Here is a 23,520-nt window from a genome sequence, read left to right as displayed (position 1 = left end):
TGAGATTTGTTTTGGAAGTGCTGCTAGGTTGAGCTATTTTCTGACTCCCCAGCCAATCATTGTTTTCTGGCCTTGTCTCCTGACACTATTCCTATCATTTCATAAAGGAGTTCAGATCCAGCAGTGCCAGATTTTCTGATTTTTTGAGAAAAACTATAAATCTAGCTAGTTTGTGATATTTTCCCATTTCTAAATGTTAAGAATTCAATTTTTTGTTAACAGATAAAATATACTATAGACTAGATTTGGTTGTCAATTTGCAAACTTTATCTGGAGTTGTGTGTGCTGCTTTTGAAAATCACCTTGAAATGTACCCTGAACCAAAAGGTAATAGTCCCTTTTGGAAGCCTCTGTGTAATTCCTATTAGCAGGAAGCTCATAGAAAGGCTTTTTGTAGTTGCTAATATTTTCCTTTTGTTGGGATGTTGATTTGAAAGTTACAAGCCTTTCTCTGCTTCTTCCCAGCCAGGTCTCTAGACAAACTTTATAACTTTGCTGATTGCTCTGGACTCCACCTGATATTTGCTCTAAATGCACTGCGTCGTAATCCCAATAACTCCTGGAACAGTTCTAGTGCCCTGAGTCTGTTGAAGTACAGCGCCAGTAAAAAGTACAACATTTCTTGGGAACTGGGTAATGGTAAGTAAGGATGTTGTTTCCTCTGAATTGACAAGATAAAGGGTAAAAAATAAGATGGCTCAGGCCATCTCTAGTACAGTGGCCCAGAAAACACTTGGGTTGTTTGACCACTGAGTTGACCTTCCAAATAGTAAAAGGCCAAACAGGTGGAGAGTAGATTTAGTGAAGCCCACCATTTGCATCTGTAGTTATCTCTAGTTACCTTATTCCAAATATAGGGGAAATGCCAAATGTGACTTATGATTAACAAATTGATATTAAACCAGATACAACCTAGCTGCTCAGCCTAAGCTGAAATTTATAATCTTTTATAGAACACTGGTCCTACAAGATGACCCTTATAATAATTCAAAAGAGTTTGGTCAAGTATATTTGGGAACTGGTCTACAGTATATGTACTTCTTGAAGGTTCATAATGCACATTAGCATGTAAAAGGCTTGAGAAGTCCTGTTGCAATAAGATTTTTTTAACCCAGCATTTCTTAAATCATTTAACCAGGGTTGGCTTCAGGGGCATGCAACCTGTGCAGTCACATAGGATCTCATGCTTAGAAGAGACCCATGCTTGGTTTAATGCTCTGCTGTCGCCATCTTAATTTTTAAATAAAGGGATCCATGTTTTCATTTTGCATGGGGCCCTGCAAATTATGTAGCCAGTCCTGTTTAATCATTGCACTGTGTGTGTGTGTGTGTGTGTGTGTGTGTGAGAGAGAGAGAGAGAGAGACCTATTATCATCTCATGGAACAATGTTCCATCGAACACACAATGTTCCTAAGTCACAGTATTTTTCCTAGTGATATATATGTGTGTATGATGCATATGATATTCTGTAGATTCCATGAGTCTCTAATATTATTGAGTCAACTACTATGGGTTATAGTTAAAATTATGGATAGTATAGATTTGAAAATATTCTGATTCCTAATAAAAAGACATTTTGGTAAACCTTAGAATAAAACAACCAAGAATTCTCTTAAAATTACTGTTACAAATTGATAATAACATTTTTGTCCATGGCCATGTATATCTGTAGCTAACCCATGTTTGTTTGGAGCACCGTGTGTATGCTGGGGGGGGGGCAGTGTACACATACACAAACACATGTGTGTATTTATGCACTCCACTCTAGAATTTGAAGTTCTCCTAAGGTAGCAAGGGATGAGGATCTTATAAGAACAAGTGTCTTTTTTCTTATCACTAACCATTAACTGGAATGTAGCTCTCTCTTCCTTCCCTGGAGTGGGGGAAATTGGGGGAGAGTTAGCTACCAAATGGAGACTTGAGCTGAACTGAAGATAATTTGGTTACAGGGGGCATAACTAGGGTAGCCTGAGATTTTTCATCTTCCCAACCAGTCTAGGTATCATACGTTCTAGGACAAGAGCAAGAGTGATGTGATCAGCTTAGAACGAGGCAAAATTATTACATAGTAGACAAAGCCATTTACTGATCCCTCCCCATCGTATTTTCTATTTCATGCTCCTTGACATCCTTTGGTATTTTATGTTGTCTACTCATGACTACCCCACCTAACCTTACCCTGCTCCAGTGTCAGACTCCACCCAGCTTAGCTCTTTTCTCCAAACACAGCAAAATATTCTTCAAACAATTCAAACAATGCATTCCCCAAACAGGGCATTATACCTGTCATGAGGGACCAATTAGGTGTAATGTTTAAAACTGGTCAGTGTAAGACAGTAAGGAGTGGTAGGGCCTCTGATGAGCTAGGGAATATATGCTGTGCCTAAAGTGTTTGTTTTCTTTCTAAAATATTTCTAAATAAAATTGGTTTGTAAAAGAATCTCAGCTGGTTGTAGATAAGCTCAAAGCAATTAAAACTTACTTACAAACGACTGATGGGAATAATTCCTCCAGGGTTTGTGGCATCTCTGAATTTGGGAGCTTATTAAATTAAATAAATCTTTAATTGGTATAACTGACGTGGTTTGGTGGGGGTGGGGAGAGTATAGGCATCTTTCTGTATATATGTCTGTTCCAAATAACTGAGAGTCTGCCCCTTTCCATCCTTCCCCCAAATTATGCTAAACAGTTTAGAGACGGAGCTAATTACATTTTTAAAATGTTGTTTAGTCACCTTAGCCACACAACACTTGATTCCCATCATCATCAATCCATCTTCAAGGATTAACAAAAACAAAGAATCATTTTTGAGGAGGAGAAAAGGCACAGTCATAGATATGAAAATAGATAGGGATATAGATAGCAATAGAAAAATAACCAAATTTATGAATTTAAAAATTCAATAAGGTAGAAAGGATCTGGTTATGTTCCTGTGAGCATTTCTATCAAGGTAGATATAGATGGTTTTTGAGTCTGTAGTCAAGAAGACTAGAGTTGGTCTGTTTTCCCACCCCCTTGCTTTTATTTTAAAAATTGCATTTCTGTTTTTTGATATGACAAATAAGCAGTTTGCCCAAATAAACACACCTTTTAGGGTTTGAAGATTTATTTTGCTGATTCTTCTAATTCATTTTACAACTACTGATAGTTTTTCTTGTGCTAGCATCATATCCCTTAAGATATCCATTGTATTCTGTTCACAACGATTCTGTGTTGTATATTTAGGCCCTTGCCCCTCAAAAATTATCTGATCATCCTCCTGGCTTGGACTTGTCTCTCCAATCTTTTATCCATTTTCTTTTTTGTAACCATATCTTTTTGGACAGACATAATAGTTTAACTATTATATACACATTTAGGGAGGGACAAGAGAACTGGTCAGTTCTCTCATCCTCCCATATACCCACATCCTGTTAACAAGTACTTTATCTCTAGAGCAAATCTGGCATTGGAAAAACTAAAGTAGATATTTCTTTGGTTGTTTCTCCTGGAGTATCTAAACTTAAAGTGACTAAACTTTTTTAAAGTTTAAAGTATCTAAACTTTTTCCTCCTTTAAAATCAGTGAATAGTGTGTGCTACATACCATGAAAGCAAAATATACCCAGTATCAAGAGATGAAGATTAAGCAAGTTTAGGATGTCAGAGTCAAAGAATGACTTTCTTGCTACAAGATTTTTAACAACTATGTTTTGTAGATATAAAATGTTTCCTTAACTGTCATAAATTGTAAACTCTATATTTGATTAATACTAGGTGATGATTGTAATTATTTGCATTTCTATTAATCATTGGTGAATCTAAAGTAAGGAAGAGCAGGGGGGAATTTTGAAGCCGAGACTCAAATCTTGGAAGTGTAGAATAAGAAATTTAATCCAATTCTTCTCCGGAGAGATGGTATTTGTTCTATAGAGGGCTATCCTTAACAAAAACTTTCTGAAGATAATGCAGCATCTCTAATTGAACACTACATTATGAATTGTTTCCCAAATTAGGTATGTTCCCCAAATTGATCTGCCCACTTCTGAGAACAAATAAAAGCCACTGTAATTAATTACGGAATCAGTGTCATATATTTATACCTATGCCTGACCTACATTCACCAATTATTCTTGTTTGATTTTAGTTATATGAATCAGTTCCCTGGAACCTGATGTCTACTGAGCAATTTCATAAAATCAAAATTATGACCTTATAAAACTTAGCCCCTTAGAGATGATGATTCTGGCAGCCCAGCTTTATTAATCAATTCATTAACTCAATATTTATTAAGCTTTTAGTCTGTGTTTGTGTGGATAAATGTATGATGTATTTATGTATAGCCATTTATACAGTTTTATTATGTATATTTGTGTGTATATAACAGGTATAGTCTTGTGAAGGCCAAACACAGGGTTGAGCCACCGTGTTCAGACACACTTCCAATTGTTTATGAGGCTAGATCATAGCCCATAGCTTTAGAGAAATGTTTTTTTGTTGGAGAGAGTTTGATGCTTAGGGAAGGAGAAGAGGGGGAAAGAGGAAGAGAAGGGAAGATGAGAAAACATATATAGTTTCTTTACCTGATTACTTTTCTCCTTTCCCTCTCCATGCCTGCTTCTCACCTTCATCACCTTTATCTTCTCTATTCTTTCTCCACGTACTCCCATCTACATAGTACTCTCATGCTATTTAGTAAGTTTATAGACTTGTACAACCATCTCCAGAGTCCAATTTTAGAACATTTCCATAACTCCAAAAAGATCCCTCATGCCAGTTTTCAGTCAGTCTCTGTAACCATTTCCAGTCCCAAGAGACACTAATCTGCTTTTTGTCTTTATAGATTTGTCTTTTGTGGACATTTCATATAACTGGAATCACACAATATGTAGTCTTTTGCATCTGACTTCCTTCACTTAGCATGTTTTTGAGGTGTATCCATTTTGTAGCATGTAAAAGTAGTTCATTCCTTTTAATTGCTGAATAGTATTCCAATGTATGAATATATATATTCATATATATGTGTGTGTGTATATATATATCTACATAGAGAGATATCTATATGTATATCTATCTGTCTACCTATATATACATATATATCTTGCATTTTGCTTTTCCATTCACCAGATGACAGACATTTGAATTGTTTCTACTTTTTGACTGTGATAAGTAATGCTGCTGTAAATGTTCATATACAAGTCTGTGTGTGGATATATACTTTCATTTCTCTTAGGAAGATACCTGGGGGAGGAGTGGAGTCGCTAGTTTGTATGGTAAATTTAAGTTCATTTTTAAACAAACTACCACACTACTTTTCAAAGTAGCTGTACCATTTTACATTTTCCCCAGCAATGAATGAGGATTACAGTTTTTCTACATCATTGGAAACACTTGTTCATGTCTATTTTTTTGATTATAGCCATTTTAGTGGTTTTGAAGTAGTATATTAATATGGCTTTAATTAGCACTTCCCTAATGACAAGTGATATTGAGCATCTTTTCATGTGCTTATCAGACATTCTTACATCTTCTTTGGTGAAATGTCTACTCAAATCTTTTGCCTTTTTAATTGGGTTATCATATTATTCAGTTGTAAGAGGTTTAAATATATTCTGGATATAAGATCTTTATCAAACATATGACTTGCAAATATTTTCTCCCAGTCTATAGCTTATTTTATCATTTCCTTTATGGCATCTTTTGAAGTTCAGATGTTTTGAATTTTGATAAAATTCAGCTTATCAATTTTTTATTCTATTCCTTGTGCTTTTGGTATCATATCTTTGCCTAACCCAGGATCACAAATTTTTTTTCCTATTTTTTCTTTTAAAAGCTTTGTAGTTTTTGCTCTTACGTTTGGGCGTAAGATCCATTAGGAGTTAATTTTTGAGTATGGTGAGAAGTAAGAATCTAAATTCATCTTTTTGCATATGGCTATCAAATTGTCTCAGCATTGTTTGTTTAAAAGATTATCCTTTGCTTACTGAATTCTCGTGACACTTTTGTCAAAAATCAGTTGACCACAAACGGGTTTATTTCTGGACTCAAGTCTTTTCCACTGATCTGTATGTCTGTTCTTGGACTACTATACTAGGACTACATTGTCTTTTTTTTTTGATATATGTATTTATTGCAAAATGATCACCATGATCTTTTTTTTGATGTATGTATTTATTGCAAAATGATCACCATAGGTTCAGTTAATATCCATCACCTCACATAGTTACAAATACTTTTATCTTGTGATGAGAACTTTTAAGATCTACTCTGTTAGCAACTTTCAAATATACAATACAGTATCGTTAACTATAATCACCATGATGTACATTACATCCCCGTGACATTTATTTTATAAGGTAAGTTTGTATCTTTTGATCATCCTTACCCATTTTGCCACCCTCACACCTGCTTCTGATAACCACCAATCTATTCTCTATGGTTTTTATTTACATTGTCTTGATTACAAGTTTAATAATGAGTTTTGCAATTGGGAAATGTAAGTCCTCCAACTCCATTCTTCCTTTTCAAAATTGTTTTGGCTCTCCTAGGTGTTTGCATTTCCATGTACATTTTAGGGTCAGTTTGTTAAATTTCCTCAATAAAAGCTGCTAGAATTTTAACAGAGAACATTGAATCTGTAGATCAGTTAGGGAAAATTGCCATCCCAATAATATTGACTGTTCCTATCCATGAGCATAGATTATGTCCCATTTATTTAATTTTTAATTTCTCTCAGCAATGTTCTGTAGTCTTCAGTGTACAAGTTTAGCACTTCTTTTATTAACTTTATTCTAAGTATTTTATTCTTTTTGATGCAATTACGAATGGAATTATTTTAATTTCATTTTTGTATTGTGCATTGCTAGTATTTAGAATTGATTTTATATATTGATCTTTTATCTTGCTGAACTTGATTTTTAGATCTTGTTTATTTTCCCCTACCTGTGTGAATTCTTTAGGATTTTCCATATACAGGATATGTTGTCTAAGAATAAAGACAGTTTTACTTCTTCCTTTCTAATTTAGATGCCTAAATTATTTTCCTTTCCTGATTGCACTGACTAGAACCTCTAATACAGATGTTGAATATAAATGGTGAGAGCACACATCCTTGCCTTGTTCCCAGTCTTAGGGGGGAAAACATTCAGTATTTCAATTAAGTATGATATTTTGCCATTAAGCATTCAGTATTTCACCGGTAAGTATATAGATTTTTCTTAGATACTGTTTATCAGATTGAGGAATTTCTAGTTTGTTGAGAGTATTTATCAGGAATGGGAGTTGGATTTTGTCAAATGGTTTTTTGTTTTGTTTTGTTTTGATTTTTTTGCATCTGTTGCGATGATAATGTGGTTTTGGTCTTTTATTCTGTTAATACGGTATTTTACATTAGTTGGGTGTTGGTATTAAATCAACCTTGCATTCCTGGTGTAAATCCCAATTGGTCATGATATTATAATACTTTTTATATATTGCTGATTTCAGTAAATATTTTGTTGGGTATTTTTGAATCTATATTTATGAGAAATATTCATCTGTAGTTTTCTTGTGATGTCTTTGTCTGACTTTGGTATCAGGGGAATATTGACCTCATAAAATAAGTTGGGAATTGTTCCCTCTTCCTCAATTTTCTGGAAGAGTTTATGAAGAATTGTGCATTACTTCTTCCTTAAAAACTTGGTAGAATTCACCAATTAATCCATCTGAGTCTGGGCTTCCTTTGTGGAAGTAATTATAATGACTAATTAAATGTTTTTGTTGTTATAGGCCTATTCAGATTTTTTTTTGAGTTGGTTTTAGTAATTTGTGCCTTTCTTGAAAATTTTTTCATTTCATATACATTGTGTAACTTATTGGCATAAAGTTGTTCATTGGCATAAGGTTGTAGTCCCTTATCCTTTTAATTACTGTGAGATCCTTAATGATGTTTCTTTTCATTCCTAACTTTGGTCATCTGTGTCTTCTCTCTTTTTTTTTTTTCTTTTTTGGTCAGTCTAGCCAAAGGTTTTATCAATTTTGTTCATCTTTTCAAAGAACCAACTTTTACTTTAATTGGTTTTTCTCCATTTTTTATATCATTGGTTTCTTCTCTAATTTTTATTATTTCATTTTTTCTTCTTGCTTTGGGTTTAGCTCCCTCTTCTTTTTCTCCTTTCTTAAGATAGAAGCTTAGATTATTGATTTGAGATCTTCTTTTCTAATGTAGGAGTTTAAGGCTGTAAATTTCCCTGTAAGCATTGGGTTTCTTTTTCCTAAACAACAAAAAAAAGCTAGAAGTCTAACAACACATAGTTATCAGCAGATCTTTTTTTTTTTTTTCCTGTGGTCTCTCTTCTTGGCTTCTTGGCTCAGTATGTCCTCACATGGCCTTCCCTCTTCCCACATGCCTAGGTCTCTTTGTGCTCAAATTAACTTTTTTAAAGACTTTTTTAAAGAGCGGTTTTAGGTTCACAGCAAAATTGAGAAGGTATAGAGATTTCTCATATATCCCTTGCCCCACATGTGCACAGCTTCCCCCACTATCAACATCCCTCACAGAGAGGTACATTTGTTACAACTGATGAACCTACATTATATATCATAATCACCCAGAATTTATGGTTCACATTATGGTTCACTTTTGGTGAGCACATACTATGGGTTTGGAAAAATGTATAATGACAGGTATCCATCATTATAGTATCATGTAGAGTATTTACTACCCTAAAAATCCTCTATGCTCCACCTATTCATTCCTCCCTCCTCTTCCTAACCCTTGGCAACCACTGATCTTTTTACAATCTCCATAGTTTTTTCCTTTTCCAGAATATCATATAGTTGGAATCATACAGTATATAGCTTTTTAAGATTGGCTTCTTTCACTTAGTGAAAGACATTTAAGTTTCCTCCATGTCTTTTCATAGCTTGATGGCTCATCTCTTTTTAGTGCTGAAAATTATTCCATTGTGTGGATGTACCACAGTTTCTTTATCCATTCACTTACTGAAGAATATCTTGCTTGCTTCCAAGTTTTGGGACTTGTGAATACAGATGCCATAAATCCATGTGCAGAAAAGTGAGGACATAAGTTTTCATCTCCTTTGGGTAAAAACAAGGAGCATGATTGCTAGATTGTATGGTAAGAGTATGTTTTGTTTTGTAAGAAACCACCAAACTTCCAAAGTAACCATATCATTTTGCATTCCCATCAGCAATAAATGAGAGTTATGTTCCTCCACATTCTAGCTTGTATTTGGTGTTGTTAGTGTTACAAATTTTAGCCATTCTAATAGGTATAGAGTGATATTTCATTGTTGTTTTAATTTGCATTTCCCTGATGACATATAAAGTAGAACATCTTTTCATATACTTGTTTGTCATCTGTATATCTTCTTTGGTGAGGTATCTATTAAGTTCTTTAGCCCATTTTTTAATCAGGTTGTTTGTTTTCTTACTAAGTTTTAAGTTCTTTGTATATTTTAGATAGCAGTCCTTTATTAGATACGTATATTGCAAGTATTTTCTCCCAGTCTATAGCTTGTCTTCTATTCTCTTGACATTGTCTTTTGCAAAGCAGAAGTTTTTAATGTTAATGAAATCCAGTTTCTTAATTATTTCTCTCATGGATCGTGACTTTGATGTCATCCCATACATTTTTATATATTATAGTTTCATTTTCATTTCATTGAAAATATTTTCTAATTCCCCTTGTGATTTATTCTTTGATTCATGGATTATTTGTTTGATTTCCAAATACTTATAGATTTCTCAAGTTACTTTCTGTTGTTGAATTCCAATTTAATTTTGTTGTGGTCAGGGCACATACATTATATGAGTTAATCCTTTTCAATATACAAGACTTGTTTTATGGCCTAGCATAGATGGTCTATCCTGAAGCATATTCTATATGCATTAGAAAAGAATGTGTTGGGTGCAGTGTTCTATAGATAATTCAATCAGGTAAAGTTAGCTGATGATGTTACTCAAGTTTTCTATATCCTTACTGATTTTCTTTCTAGTCATTCTATTCATTATTGAGAATGTGGTACTGAAGTCTCTTTCTGTTATTATTGAATTTTCTATTTTTATTTTCAGTTTTATTAGTTTTGTTTCATTTATTTTGGTGTTCTGTTGTTGGTATGTATATGTTTGTAATTGTTATATCTTCCTGATAAATTGGCCCTTTTATCATTATAAAATGCCCCACATTGTCTCTAGTAACATTTTTGTCTTAAAGTCTATTTTGTCTGTATTAGTATAGTCATCCCAGCTCCTTTATGTTTACCATTTGCATGGCGTATCTTTTTTAATCCTTTTAACTTTCACTCTTCTGTGTCTTTGACTTTAAAATGTGTCTCTCTAGTTGGATCTTATTTTTTTACTTAGCCTGATAATTTCTGCTTTTAATTGGAGTTTTTAATCCATTTACATTTAATGTAATTGTTGATATGGTTGAACTGACATCTTGCAATTTTCTATATATTTCATTTTTTTTTATTCCTCTGTTTCTCCTTTACTGTCTTTTCATTCAAAAGGGATATTGTCTAAGGTACCGTTTTAATTTCTTTTTGTTTTGTTTTAGTTATTTTCTTAGTAGTTTCTTATTATAATACATCTTAACTCATTACAATCTGCTTTAGGGTAACACTAACTTAATTCCAGTTAACTGTAGAAACTGCTCCAATAAGACTCCATTTCCCCCTCCTTTGTGCTATTATTATTCTAAGTATTACATCTTTATATGTTGTAAGCCCAACAATACAGTTTCATAGTTTTGTTTTATGCAGCTGTCATTTAAATTAGTTAAGAGCTGAGTAATGAATATTTTCAACTGTCTTTTATATTGATCTGTGCAGCTATCTTTACTGGTGTTCTTTATTTCTTTGTGCGCTTTTGAATCACCATCTACTGACATTTCGTTTCACCCTAAAAGACGTTCTTTCTTATTTCTTGTAAGGCAGATTTTCTCACAATGAATTCTGTCCTTTGTTTTTCTGGGAAGGTCTAAATTTTGCTTTCCGTTTTGAAGGATAGATTGCTGCATGTAGAATTCTTGGTTGACATTTTTTTCGGCATTTTGAATATGTCATCCCACTGTCTTCTTCTGGCCTCCATTATTTCTGGTAAAAATTCAGCTACTAATTTCATTGTGTTCTTCTGTATGTGAAGAATCATTTCAGTTCCAAAGTTTCCAACTGATAATTTTTTTATAATTTCTATCTCTTTATATTTGATTAGTCAATAAAATCATACTTTCTCTTAATTTCTTATTCTTCTCTTTAGTTCTGTATACATATTTATACTAGCAGTTTTGAAGTCCTTGTCTGCTAAGTCAAACATTTGGGTCCCCTAAGAGATAGTTTCTTTCTTTATTTTTTTTTTCTTGTTTATGGGTCACACTCTCCTATTTCTTTGCATGTTGTAATTTTGTTGTTGTTGAAAACTATACGTTTTAGATAATATGTTGGAGCAAATCTGGATTCCAAATCCTCCATTCCAGAGGTTATTTTTGTTTTTTCTTTTCTGTTCATTTGTTTGTTTAGTCACTTCCTGGACTAGTTCCATAGAGTCTTGCATCATGTAGCTGCTAGTATCTCTTAAGTTTTTTATTTTTAAATTTTTTTTTTATTTTTAAGGCCAGCTTCCTAGGGGTTGCCCCTGAGTCAGCATAGCTTAATAGTGAGATGATGATTGATCAGAGGTTGTGTTTACCTTGAGCTAATAAGGCTTTCACCCTTTGCCAGTAGATCTGTGTGTGGGTTTGGGAACACTTTCAAAATTTAGGCAGTTTACAAGTCTGATTGGCTTTTACTTTTTGACATGCCTTCTCATGTCTCCTTTATGAGTGTACTAGGTTTCACATTCATCTGGGAATGCATGGATAGCTAGTGCCCTCTCCAGTCCCTCCTGAGCATGCACAGCCTTCCAGACTACAGGGGGTGTTTGTGGGCTTATCAAAATCCTCAATGGCTTTCTTATTCCTCAAATCTCCCTGTTACATTTCTTGCAAGTCTGCTGGTCTGTTTCTTGCCCCTACCAGTGTCAAAACCTGAAGCTAGCCAAGATGTTGGCCTTGCCTGGGATATGTGCTTCATTCCGAATCAAGTTAGCCCCCTCCAGCAGTGGAGCTGCTGGTTTTTAGGACTTTACTTGTCTATTTAGAACTACCAAGTTAATAGAAACTGGGGGAGGGGATTTTGCTCTAAGTTATTTCACTCAGCCACTTTGCTATTATTGAACATTAAGGTTTTTCTAACTTTTTGATACAAGGACCATCTTTATGAAGCTTTCTTTTCTTACCATTTGTATTAGTTTCCTAGGCCTATCATGACAAGCTCAGTGGTATAAAACAACAAATATTGGGCTTCCCTGATGGCACAGTGGTTGAGAGTCCGCCTGCTGATGCAGGGGACACGGGTTCGAGCCCTGGTCTGGGAAGATCCCACATGCCGTGGAGCGTCTGGGCCCGTGAGCCATGGCCACTGAGCCTGCGCGTCCGGAGCCTGTGCTCCACAACGGGAGAGGCCACAACAGTGAGAGGCCTGCGTACCAAAAACAAAACAAAACAAAAAATATATGTATTTTTCAATCACAGTTCAGGAAGTCTGAAATCAAAGCATTGCCAGGTTTAATTCCTTCTGGAATCTCTAAGAGAGAATCTATTCCATTTCTCTCTCGAGCTTCTAATAGCTGCCAACAAGCCTTGGCATTGCAGCATCCCTTCCATCTTTGCCTCCATCGATACATGGCCTTCCTCCCTGTGGGTCTATGTACCTGAATCTCCCTCTCCTTTCTCTAAAAAGACACCAGTCATTGGATTTAGAACACATCCTAATTCCATATGACCTCATCATAAATAATTACTTAAGTAATTACTTCTTCAAAGATCCTATTTCCAAATAAGGTCACATTCTAAAGTTTTGGGTTGACATGAATTTTGAGGGACACTATTCAACTCAGTACACCATTTATTATAAAGTATCATTTGAAAATCAGTACGGTCTCTCTGTTGTGGATTAGTTGATCTTTTGCGAAGATTAGTTTGAAAATAAATAGAATGGTAAAATGGCACATGACTTTTTAGTTGGGATAGTTTCTCAAGTTAAGCTAGCTTGCACCCTCTTTTTGGTTACTTTGTTTACATTGTTAAGAAAAGGCAGAGAGATCTGTGGACAGGAAAGAGTTGGCAGAACCTCACTCTACTCAACTCTGACTTGCATGTCTGCTTTTAATCTAGAGCCAAATAACTATCGGACCATGCGTGGCCGGGCAGTAAATGGCAGCCAGTTGGGAAAGGATTACATCCAGCTGAAGAGCCTGTTACAACCCATCCGGATTTACTCCAGAGCCAGCTTGTATGGCCCTAATATTGGGCGGCCCAGGAAGAACGTCATCACCCTCCTAGATGGGTAGGTCAGATTATTTAGCAGTTTTTAAAACATTGTTCATTAAATGTAATGAATTAATGTATTTGCATTTTTCCTGGTTATTTCTGGTCTTAAGAAGGGCAGAGAGACTTTTTCATAGTGACATCTCCCACCATAAATCAGGGATTCTCTACCAAACAGTGGAAGAACTTATCTCTCCAGGCCTTCCACAGTCAGCAGAAGAGGGTGGGATTGGGAGGGATATCACAACCTCCAGAACAGCTGGAAAGGATGTGTTGTTTTAGAAAGCACATTTAATATTACAGCATTGCATAACATCACTTAATATTTTTTAAAAGGCAAAATATTATCTACTGTATTCTTGGGACCTCTTACAGAAGGTGAAACTTGACAAAATCCTGGACAGTGGATCTGGGTTAAAAAGTTGAGAAACACTACAAATGCTTGTACATTAAAGCACAGCTTAACAGATAGATTTATTAGGTATTCTAGAGAATTGCTATCGTGTGATTTATTTAATTTTGACTGAATCTAACAATCACTTTTTAAGCAGTGGTTATGGATGCAGCACTATGTTAAATGCTCTCTTCCCCAGCCCTGCTGGTGGGCCAGGCCCAGATTAAATAAGTGGAACATATATGCATGTTGGGTCCAGTTATGCAGGGTTGGAGTGGATGTCTGAGGGAATAGCATGAGGAAGACTGAAGATATATGTTGAATCAAAGATTCAAAGAGGATACGTAACTACAACAGAGAGGGTAGGAACAAGGAAGTTGGGAGAGGCAGGAGTTCATGTGACATACAGAGTATGCACCAAGGCACACCTTTTGTGCAGCATCCTGTCATATTCTGGGACAGGTATGGTTATTCCTACAAATTCAAAGACAAGTAAGATGTTTTCCAGTGAAGTGTACAGCCCAAGTAAGGTTAGATAAATGCTGTACAAGTATAGACAGATACGTTCCAGTAGCAAGAAACCTCCGGCCAACCTCCTGAATGGCCCTTGTGGCTTGATGGCTCTTATGACCCTCTCTCTTCCCTTTTGTGGTAGCTTAGTCTTGATCTAAGCTAATTAATGTAGCAGACATTATTGAAGGCTTGGGAAGCCGGAAGGATTTACACTGTAACAACATTAACAGCCTGAGGTTTAATTTTAGGCATTTTCATCTTTACAAAGAATCCCCAAGCCCTTATTTTAATTCCTATCCTTTCCCCATCCTTCATTTTTCTCTCCTTCTCTCTCAGTAGGAACTTCCGTTTTCTCTTACAGAACAATTTTCTGACCTTGACTCCTACCTACAAATGCAGCTCTGGGCTTCCCTTTGCATACTTTTGCTGAACTTTGAAATTACTCTGTGTGTGTGTGTGTGTGTGTGTGTGTGTGTGTGTGTGTGTATGGGGGGGATGATGATGGAGAAGTTGGTTTTATTTTACATGTTTTAATTAGGGGATAAGAATCACATGTGTAGAACATTTTCATAGTTCATAATACACAATCAAGCAAAGACGAATAACTATCACTTAAGTCCACATAGTTATTCTTTTAGATTATACCTTTTCTTTAATGATTTGATTAATATATTTTCATGGGACTGACAGTCTTCTCAGTAGCATGACCCTGTATCAATCATTCATTCATTCTGCAAATACTTGTTGAATAATTGCTATGTTCCAAGTACTATGTTAGGAACTGGGAATGTAAAAATAAACAAAAATAGATACTTTCTCTGCCCTCATGGAGTATATAATATGGTAGGGGAGACATAGACAATAATCAATTTATCTTAAGACTAAAACAGTACCAAGGAAAGGTACATGGTACTATGAATGACTGTAAGTGCTGGGATTTGACTAAGTTAGGTGGTTGGAAGGGTTCCCTAAAGGAGTCACACTTAAGAAGAACAAGCACATGAAAAGATACTCAACATTGCTAATCATCAGAGAAATGCAAGTCAAAACCACAATGAGATATCACCTCACACCTGTCAGAATGGCTATCATCAAAAAGACCACAAATAATAAATGTTGGTGAGGATGTAGAGAAAAGGGAACCCTAGTAGACTGTTGGTGGGAATGTAAGTTGGTGCAGCCACTTTGGAAAACAGTATGGAGATTCCTCAAAAAGCTAAAAATAGAGCTACCATATGATCCAGCAATCCCACTTGTGGGTATATATCTGAAGAAAATGAAAACACTAATTCAAAAAGATATATGCACTCCAATATTCATAGCAGCATTATTTACAATAGCCAAGATATGAAAGAAACCTAAGTGTCCATCAACAGATGAATGGATAAAAATGTGGAATGGAATATTACTCATCCATAAAAAAGAATGAATTTTGCCATTCACAGCAACATGGATAGACCCGAGGGGTACTATGATTAGTGAAATAAGCCAAACAGAGAGAGACAAATATAGTACGTTATTACTTATATGTGGAAAATAAAAAATTAAAAAATGAATGAATATAAAAAACAGAGTCACAGGTACAGAGAACAAACTAGTGGTTACCAGTCAGGGAGAAAGAAGGGGGAAGGGGCAAGATAAGGGTAGGAGATTAGGAGGTACAAACAAACTACTATGTATAAAATAAAAAAGCTACAAGGATATATTGTACAGCATGAGAAATATAGTCAATATTTTACAATAACTTTTAAAAATTTTTTTCAGTTTTGACAGTCTAGGGTTGTATTTTTTTAAATTAATTAATGTATTTATTTTTGGCTGTGTTGGGTCTTTGTTGCTGCGTGTGGGCTTTCTCTAGTTGCAGCGAGCGGGGGCGAATCTTGGTTGCAGTGCTCTGGCTTCTCATTGCGGTGGCTTCTCTTGTTGCAGAGCATGGGCTCTAGGCACCTGGGCTTCAGTAGTTGTGGCTCATGAGCTCTTGAGTGCAGGTTCAGTAGTTGTGGCCCACAGGCTCAGTTGCTCTGCAGCATGTGGGATCTTCCCAACCCAGGGCTTGAACCTGTGTCCCATGCATTGGCAGGTGGATTGTTAACCACTGCGCCACCAAGGAAGTCCTACAATAACTTTAAATGAAGTATAATCTATAAAAATATTGAATCACTATGTTGTACACCAGCAATAATGTAATATTGTAAATCAACTATACTTCAATTTTTAAAAATTCATTAAAAATAAATAAAGTGTAATCTGAAGAATGAGTAAGGTGTTAACTAGACAAAATGAGAAGTAAACAGTATCAGTGTTCTTGGAAGAAAGATAAGTATGTGCAAAGGCCCTAAGGATGAAAAAAGGGCCAGATTGGCTAAAGAAAGGTATAGCTAGAGAAGTAATTAGGAGTCATATTATATAGGGACTTACAGGCATAGTGAAGGGCTTAGAATTTCTTCTAAGTGCAGTGAGACAAATACTGAATGTTTTTAAGCTAGGGAGAGAAATAATTTGACTTATTATACAAAAAGTATGCTGTGTCTCCTCTATGGAAAATGGATTGGAGAGGAGGCAGGGAAATTGGTGAGAAGGCTGTTGTAGGAGTGCACATAATGACGGGAACCTGAATTGGGTTGTGGCAGTGGAATATATTGTCGGAGGTAGAAACCACAGGACTTGATATATTGGATAAGTGTATGGTGATGTGACACAGGGATGTGTAAGTTACTGGGTGGATTTATTATCATTTACGAAGATGGGAAGATAAGGGGAATAACTGGTTCTGGGGAAAAAAAATCATGACTTTAGGTTTCATGTTATGTTTATTGTGCTTGAATCTAAATGGAGATGTCAAGTATATCCTTGAATATGAGTCAAGGGATCAAGGTCTCTGCTAGAGATATTAATTTTAGTGGTCATTATCATGCAAATGGGATTTAAGGCCATCCATGGGAATATAAGAGATCTGTTAGAATATGGAAAGAAAAGAGACAGAGACTTAGGAGAGAGCCCAGAAGAACTATCACATTTAGAGATGTGAGAAAAGATGGATAGCCTTAGAGGTAAAAGGAAAGGGAGAGATTGAGGTGTAGGAACCAAGAAAAGAAAGTTTTAAATAAGGAGGGAGTGCTGCTAGAAGTCCAGGAGGTCAAGTAATAGAAAGACAGAAAAGTGCCATTGAACTTGGCAACATGCAGGTTGTTGGTGACCTTGAGAAATATAGTTCAGCGGAGTGGTGGAACAGAAGTCAGATCACAATAGTTTGAAGAGTGAATGGAGGGTGAGAAATTGGAAACAATAATGTGGACAACTCTTAGGAGAATTCTTACTGTGAAGGAAAGTAGAAAAATGAAGGGAGATTTGGGGTCAAGGACGATAATGGCATTTTTTCCCCTTTAATTTAATGTGGGAGACAGCAGAACAGGTTTGTATTTTGAGACTTATCCAGGAGAGAAGAAGAGATAGATGATACAAGAGATCAAGGATATAACCAAAATGAGAAGTTATTTAAGGCTAGAAGAAATGGAATCCAGAGGAATTGGCCTTCATTAAATGGAGGGACAATTATACCATGGTAACCGAAAGTAAGAAACAAATATTTTTCTATGTCAGAGATTAAAAAATCATACTGAGGAGACACTTCTACCCAGTATATAAGGTATAGTTAAGGCATCCCAGTTTGTGTACATGGTGTAATTTTGGGCACATAGATGCTAGTTTGTTGTGAGTAAGTCAAGAACTTGGACACAATAGTTGACAACAGATGAAAGAAATGATCATATGACTGGGTGGTGTGGTGACAAGTGGTGAGGCCTACTTCCCCATACATCCGAAAACTAATAGCACTCAAGAGACTAGAAAAAATTACATAGGGCAAGAAGGAAAGGTATTGATGAACATTTTTTTTCTTTTATGTGCCAGAAAAAATGGGTATTTACCTTTCTTAATGTATATGTACTAAATATACATATATAACTTTAAACACATAAACTTTAAACACATAAACATATAACTTTAAACACATAAACATTCCCAGTGACTCAACCAATAATAACAAAAATGTCAGCACTCTAAATTACCAGCTCTGTAGTTTTTCCAATCCTCCTGGTTATACAGCTATAATTTTACGTAGTTGTGATCATTGTATATGCATCATTTTGAATTCTGCATTTTTTGCCCATTGCTTTATATTGCGCCTTCCTTATTTCTACATAGTTCTCGTATTTGTCATTCTTAATACCAGTAAAATATTCCATTGCATTAATATACTGAATTCTGGCTAAGCATTCCCTCACTGCTGGGCATTTGGACTGTTTCTGGTTTTTGTCTGTAATATATAGCACAGCTGTAAACATCTTTATACAAATAGGTTTTTAAAAAATTTCTTTTGAATTACAGCCTTGGGCTATATTCCAAAAAGCTGGGTTTCTGGGTCAAAGTACTGTATATAATAATTTTTATGGCTCTTGTATTTGTTGCCAAATTTCTTTTCAGAACAGTTTCACCAGGTTGAAGGGCAACAATGTATTAGTGTATCTTTTTCCCAATACTCTACAACAATGAGTATTACTTTTATTAATTTACTGTTTTAATTAATGCAAGATTGTACCTCATGGTTGTTTAAATTTGAATCCTGTTAACTGTGAAAAGAACCAAACATTTTCCAAAACTTTATGTTGTCTCCTTTCCCCTTATTCCACATTTGACTAATGACACAATAACCATTTTGCCTGAGGCACAGACCAGGAGGTCATTTTAGATTCATTCCTCTCCTTTGTTCACAGTCTCCATTAGTTAGTTATTAAGTTTTGTTATTTCTGACTTCTTAGTATCACTCATATCCCATCTTCCTTTCATTTTTATTTTAAACTTTATCATTTTTCCTCCTAAACAATTTCTCCATATCTAGTCTCAGACTCTAATTTCTCCTTACAGATTTCTGAGTAGTTTTTTTAAAATGCAACATGTGGTCAAGTCACTCTTGCTTGAAATCCAAACCCTTTCACATGTACCCCTGGCCTTTAGGGTCCAGTACCTGCCTTCTTTGCCGCTAGTCAGTAGCTACACACCCTTGCACAACCTGCACTTAGTACATCAAAGTATATGTCCATCTTAGAAGATGCCACACTTTTTTACCTTTGCACCTTTTTATTTTGTGTCATTTTCTTTGGAATACCACTCTCTTCCCTTATTTTTTCTTTCCAATAGATCTTCTCTGACATCTTCAGGCAGGATTTCTTATCACCTCCTCTGTCCTTATATGGTACTTTATATTTCTGCTATAGCACTTATCAAATTGATGATAACTTACTTATTTACCTATCTGCCTCCCCTAACAGACTATAGACTAAGGTCAAGACTCTGTCTGTGTTTTATTGATTCTGTAGCCTTCAGAATCTAGGAATAGCTTTAGTTTTATAGAGCCAAACTAATTTTTAAGCTTAAAAAAGCTTAAAACTACTTAGGTATTTACTGGACTATATAGGACTATCTTCCCAGTTAGGATATGAACAAACAGAGATAGAATCTTCATGTTTGTGTCTTCAGATACTACTTATGTTGCCTGGAATATGGGAAGTACTTAATAAAATACTTGTTATATTATTTTCATTTCCTCATTCAGGAAGTGGCTCTTCCCAGTTATTGATTTTTATCTAAAGGCATAAGTAGTGTTCTTTAGGGTTTTATTATTTTCTTCTGCTTTTCTTTTGTAAACTTTTATGCATCATCTATGTAACAACAATTTTATCTTAATGTATTGCTTTTCTTATTACTTTGAAATATGTTTTTATTGCTTCAGAAGTTACTTTTTATTATAGTTGTTCTTATCCATTTTCTTGTTGGTTGTCTCTTCTGTTTCTTTCCTTACACAGTTAGGATAAAGTTACTACTTCATTTTCACATAGCCTTTTTAAAATGTTTTAATTTTCAGTGTTAGGCTTTTTAACTTATTTGGAGTTTATTGCCGTATGTACTATAGAGTAAGGACCTAATCTATTTTTTGGTGATGTGACAGTGTCAAGAAAAGCAGGTATTCATTGAAAGCATGTTTACTGAGGCTTTTTGGGGGGCTTTTAAACCATAGGGAGATGAATACTAAATTATCTCTCAATAAACATTTATTGAACAGCTATTTCATGTTTGATCCTTGCTTAAGTGTTGGGTTTATATTGATGAATAAAGCCAAAGTAACTCTTATTCTCTTGGAGCTTAGCAAGACAGAGCCACAGTAAATAAGAAAACAAATTATCCCAAATTGTGTATAATTCTGTGAAGGAAATGATCAAGATACCTGGAGTTGGAGGATTTATTTGGACAAGGTGATCAGAGAAGACTTATCTGAGGAACAATTTATTTAAGCCAAGAACAAAAGAATAAGAAGGAGCCAACTGTTCAAAGATCAGAGTGAAGAAAGTTTTAGATAGAGGTGGTAGGTTGTGTTTGTCAATGTCCTGAATCAGAAACAAGGTTAAGGCATTTGACCAATAGAAAGATGGGCATTATAGTGAGCAAAAGGAGAGCAGTAGGAGATGAGAATGCATGGACAGGCAAGGACCAGATCATTACTGAACCATGCATACCATGGAAAAGAGGTTGTGTATTTTATTCTCTGAGCAATGGAAAGCTATTACAGGGTTTTTATAAGGGCAGCAACATGTACCAGAGTCTACTCTGTTTTGTGTGCCAAATAGATTTTAAGGTGCAAAAGTAAGAAATCAAAAGAGTTCAGTAAGGAGGGTTTTCACTATGAGGTGTGTGTGATTGGGTTAAGGTAATGGCAGAAGAGATGGAGAGAAGTTAAGGTAGACTTGTTTGTTGATGGATATCCCAGCAAGGTGGGGGTGAGAGAATAGGAGGAATTAATAAAGGATGATTTCCACCTTTTGAACGTTAGGATCTCTCTTTCAAGAGCCATCACATGCAGAAAAGGGAGGTTTTCATAAAGAAGTTACACCAAAATGAACACATATTCATACTCAGGAAACTATCTCTGGAGCAACAAAAGATGACTTTAAACTACATTGGCGGGCTTCCCTGGTAGCGCAATGGATAAGAATCTGCCTGCCGGGCTTCCCTGGTGGCACAGTGGTTGAGGGTCCACCTGCCAATGCAGGAGACGCGGGTTTGTGCCCCGGTCCAGGAAGATCCCAAATGCCATGCATCAGCTAGGCCCGTGAGCCATGGCCACCGAGCCTGCGCGTCCGGAGCCTGTGCTCCGCAACGGGAGAGGCCACAACAGTGAGAGGCCCACGTACCGAAAAAAAAAAAAAAAAAAAAAAGAATCTGCCTGCCAATGCAGGGGACACGGGTTCAATCCCTGGTCCAGGAAGATCCCACATGCCACGGAGCAACTAAGCCCATGCACCACAACTACTGAAGCCCATGCACCGTGCTCTGCAACAAGAGAAGCCCGCGCACCACAAGGCAGAGTAGCCCCCGCTCGCTGCAACTAGAGAAAGCCTGCATGCAGTAACGATGACCCAACACAGCCAAAAATAAATAAATAAAATAAAAATAAAAATAAATCAACTACATTGGGTGTGCTTCAAGATCAGGATAGTGATCTGAGCACAAGCTCCATTTCCTTCTGGAACATCCTCCCAACTCCTATTAAAAACTGATAAAAAACAATTCTGTAATAACAAGCACATGAAAGAGGGATCATTAGCAGATGAGAGACTTCTGACAGATTTCTGTAAGACAGTAAACAGATGGAAGCCTGTTGACAGAGTAATCAGAGTGAGGAAGTGGCAACCCAGAGAACCTGGGCTCTGAGAAAAGATAGAGAATCTGTCCTGCAGATAGGCTCAGAGGCCAGAGAGGGTAAGGTGGGAAAGGGAGACCAAGCCAAGGGGTTAATATGAAAGTCTGTCTTCATAGGGACTACACCCACAACTCAACTCTCCCCTCCATCATTTTAAGTCCCCTACCCTGCCTACAGAGCAAGGACAGCTCAGTCTGTTATGTCCTAGCAAATACCAAACCAATAGTTAGGAGCCTTCACCAAAAAAATACTGCCGGAATACCAGGGGATGAGCTAGTATTGCTACGGTGGAGTTGCTTCTGCATAGTAAAATGCTGAGTAGAGCACTGTGGGATACCCTAGCCCAAAGGCTATCTGTGCCCTCCCTCTTCCCTCTCTAAAGGGAAGTGTGTTGGTCAACAAGCTCTGACCATAAAATAGAGATTCCAGGGAAAGGAGAGACTTATCAAAAAAAAACCCATATATTCAACAGCTTAGAAAAATCTGCACCTACTACCTAGAAGAATCTATTTAGTCCCCAATTTAAAAAAATAAATAGATAGGCAAAGATCACAAGATGTAAGAAGGAAACAAGTAACATAAAAGAGAAAAACCAAGACAAATACATTTTAAAAATTGACCCAAGAAGAATTATAATTCAAGATCAGAACTAGAAAAGTAAAAAGCTATAATTAGTATCCTTATAAAGATATAGTAAGATACTGTATTTATATATACTGTATTTTGTGTACAGAGCAAAAAATATTTTTAAAAACAAAATATATAATTGCTGAAATTAAGCCCAATAAATGTAAGGTAATGATTTCTTAGACACAACACTGAAAGCATAAGTGATAAAAGAAAACACTGATTAGCTGGACCTCATAAAAATTAAGAACTTTTGTGTATCAAATGATACCATCAAGAAGGTGAACAGACACACAAAATAGGAGAAAATATTTGCAAGTCATACAGCTGATAAGGAATTTATACACAGAATATATATATATATACACACACACACACACATATAAATACTTACAACTCAACAGTAATATGACAACCTGTTTAAAAATGACCAAAAGGAATTTGAATAGGCATTTCTCCAAAGAATACATACAAGTGGCCACTAAGTACATGAATAGATGTTCCACATCATTAGTCACTAGGAATGTGCAAATCAAAATCACAGTGAGATACAACTTTACATCCACTAGGATGGCTACAATCAAACAGACATACAAAAGCAAATGTTGGAGAGGACGTGGAGAAATTGGAACACTCATACACTGCTGGTGGGCATATAATATGGTGCAACTACTTTGGAAAACAGACTGGCAATTACTTGAAAGGTTAAACATAGAGTTACCATATGACTTAGCAATTCCACTTCTAGGTATATACCCAAGAGAAATGAAAACATATGTCCACACAAAACTTGTACACAATTATTTATTGTGGCATCATTCATAATAGCCAAAAAGTAGAAATAACCCAAATGTCCATCAACCAATGAATGGATAAATAAAATTC

General features: G+C 35.8%; 1 protein-coding gene across 3 annotated transcripts in view; it reads left to right on the top strand.

The window, feature by feature from the left end:
- The window catches only part of HPSE2 (heparanase 2 (inactive)), a 583,392-nt gene that overhangs the window by 311,229 nt on the left and 248,643 nt on the right, over positions 1 to 23,520 (top strand). For 2 of the 3 annotated variants that reach the window (XM_027112268.1, XM_027112267.1), the window contains exons 4-5: positions 466 to 639; positions 13,196 to 13,367. In XM_027112268.1, the coding sequence (XP_026968069.1) occupies positions 466 to 639; positions 13,196 to 13,367 (346 nt within the window). The remainder of the gene's footprint in view (positions 1 to 465; positions 640 to 13,195; positions 13,368 to 23,520) is intronic. The other variant, XM_027112269.1, reaches the window with a different exon arrangement.

The sequence above is a fragment of the Aethalodelphis obliquidens genome, unplaced genomic scaffold, assembly GCF_003676395.1.
Source record: "Aethalodelphis obliquidens isolate GAN/ISIS:26980383/991018 unplaced genomic scaffold, ASM367639v1 scaffold11, whole genome shotgun sequence".
In the NCBI taxonomy this organism is placed as follows: domain Eukaryota; kingdom Metazoa; phylum Chordata; class Mammalia; order Artiodactyla; family Delphinidae; genus Aethalodelphis; species Aethalodelphis obliquidens.
The sequence above is the reverse complement of the archived record's forward strand: the minus strand, read 5'-3'. Positions and strand labels throughout refer to the sequence as shown.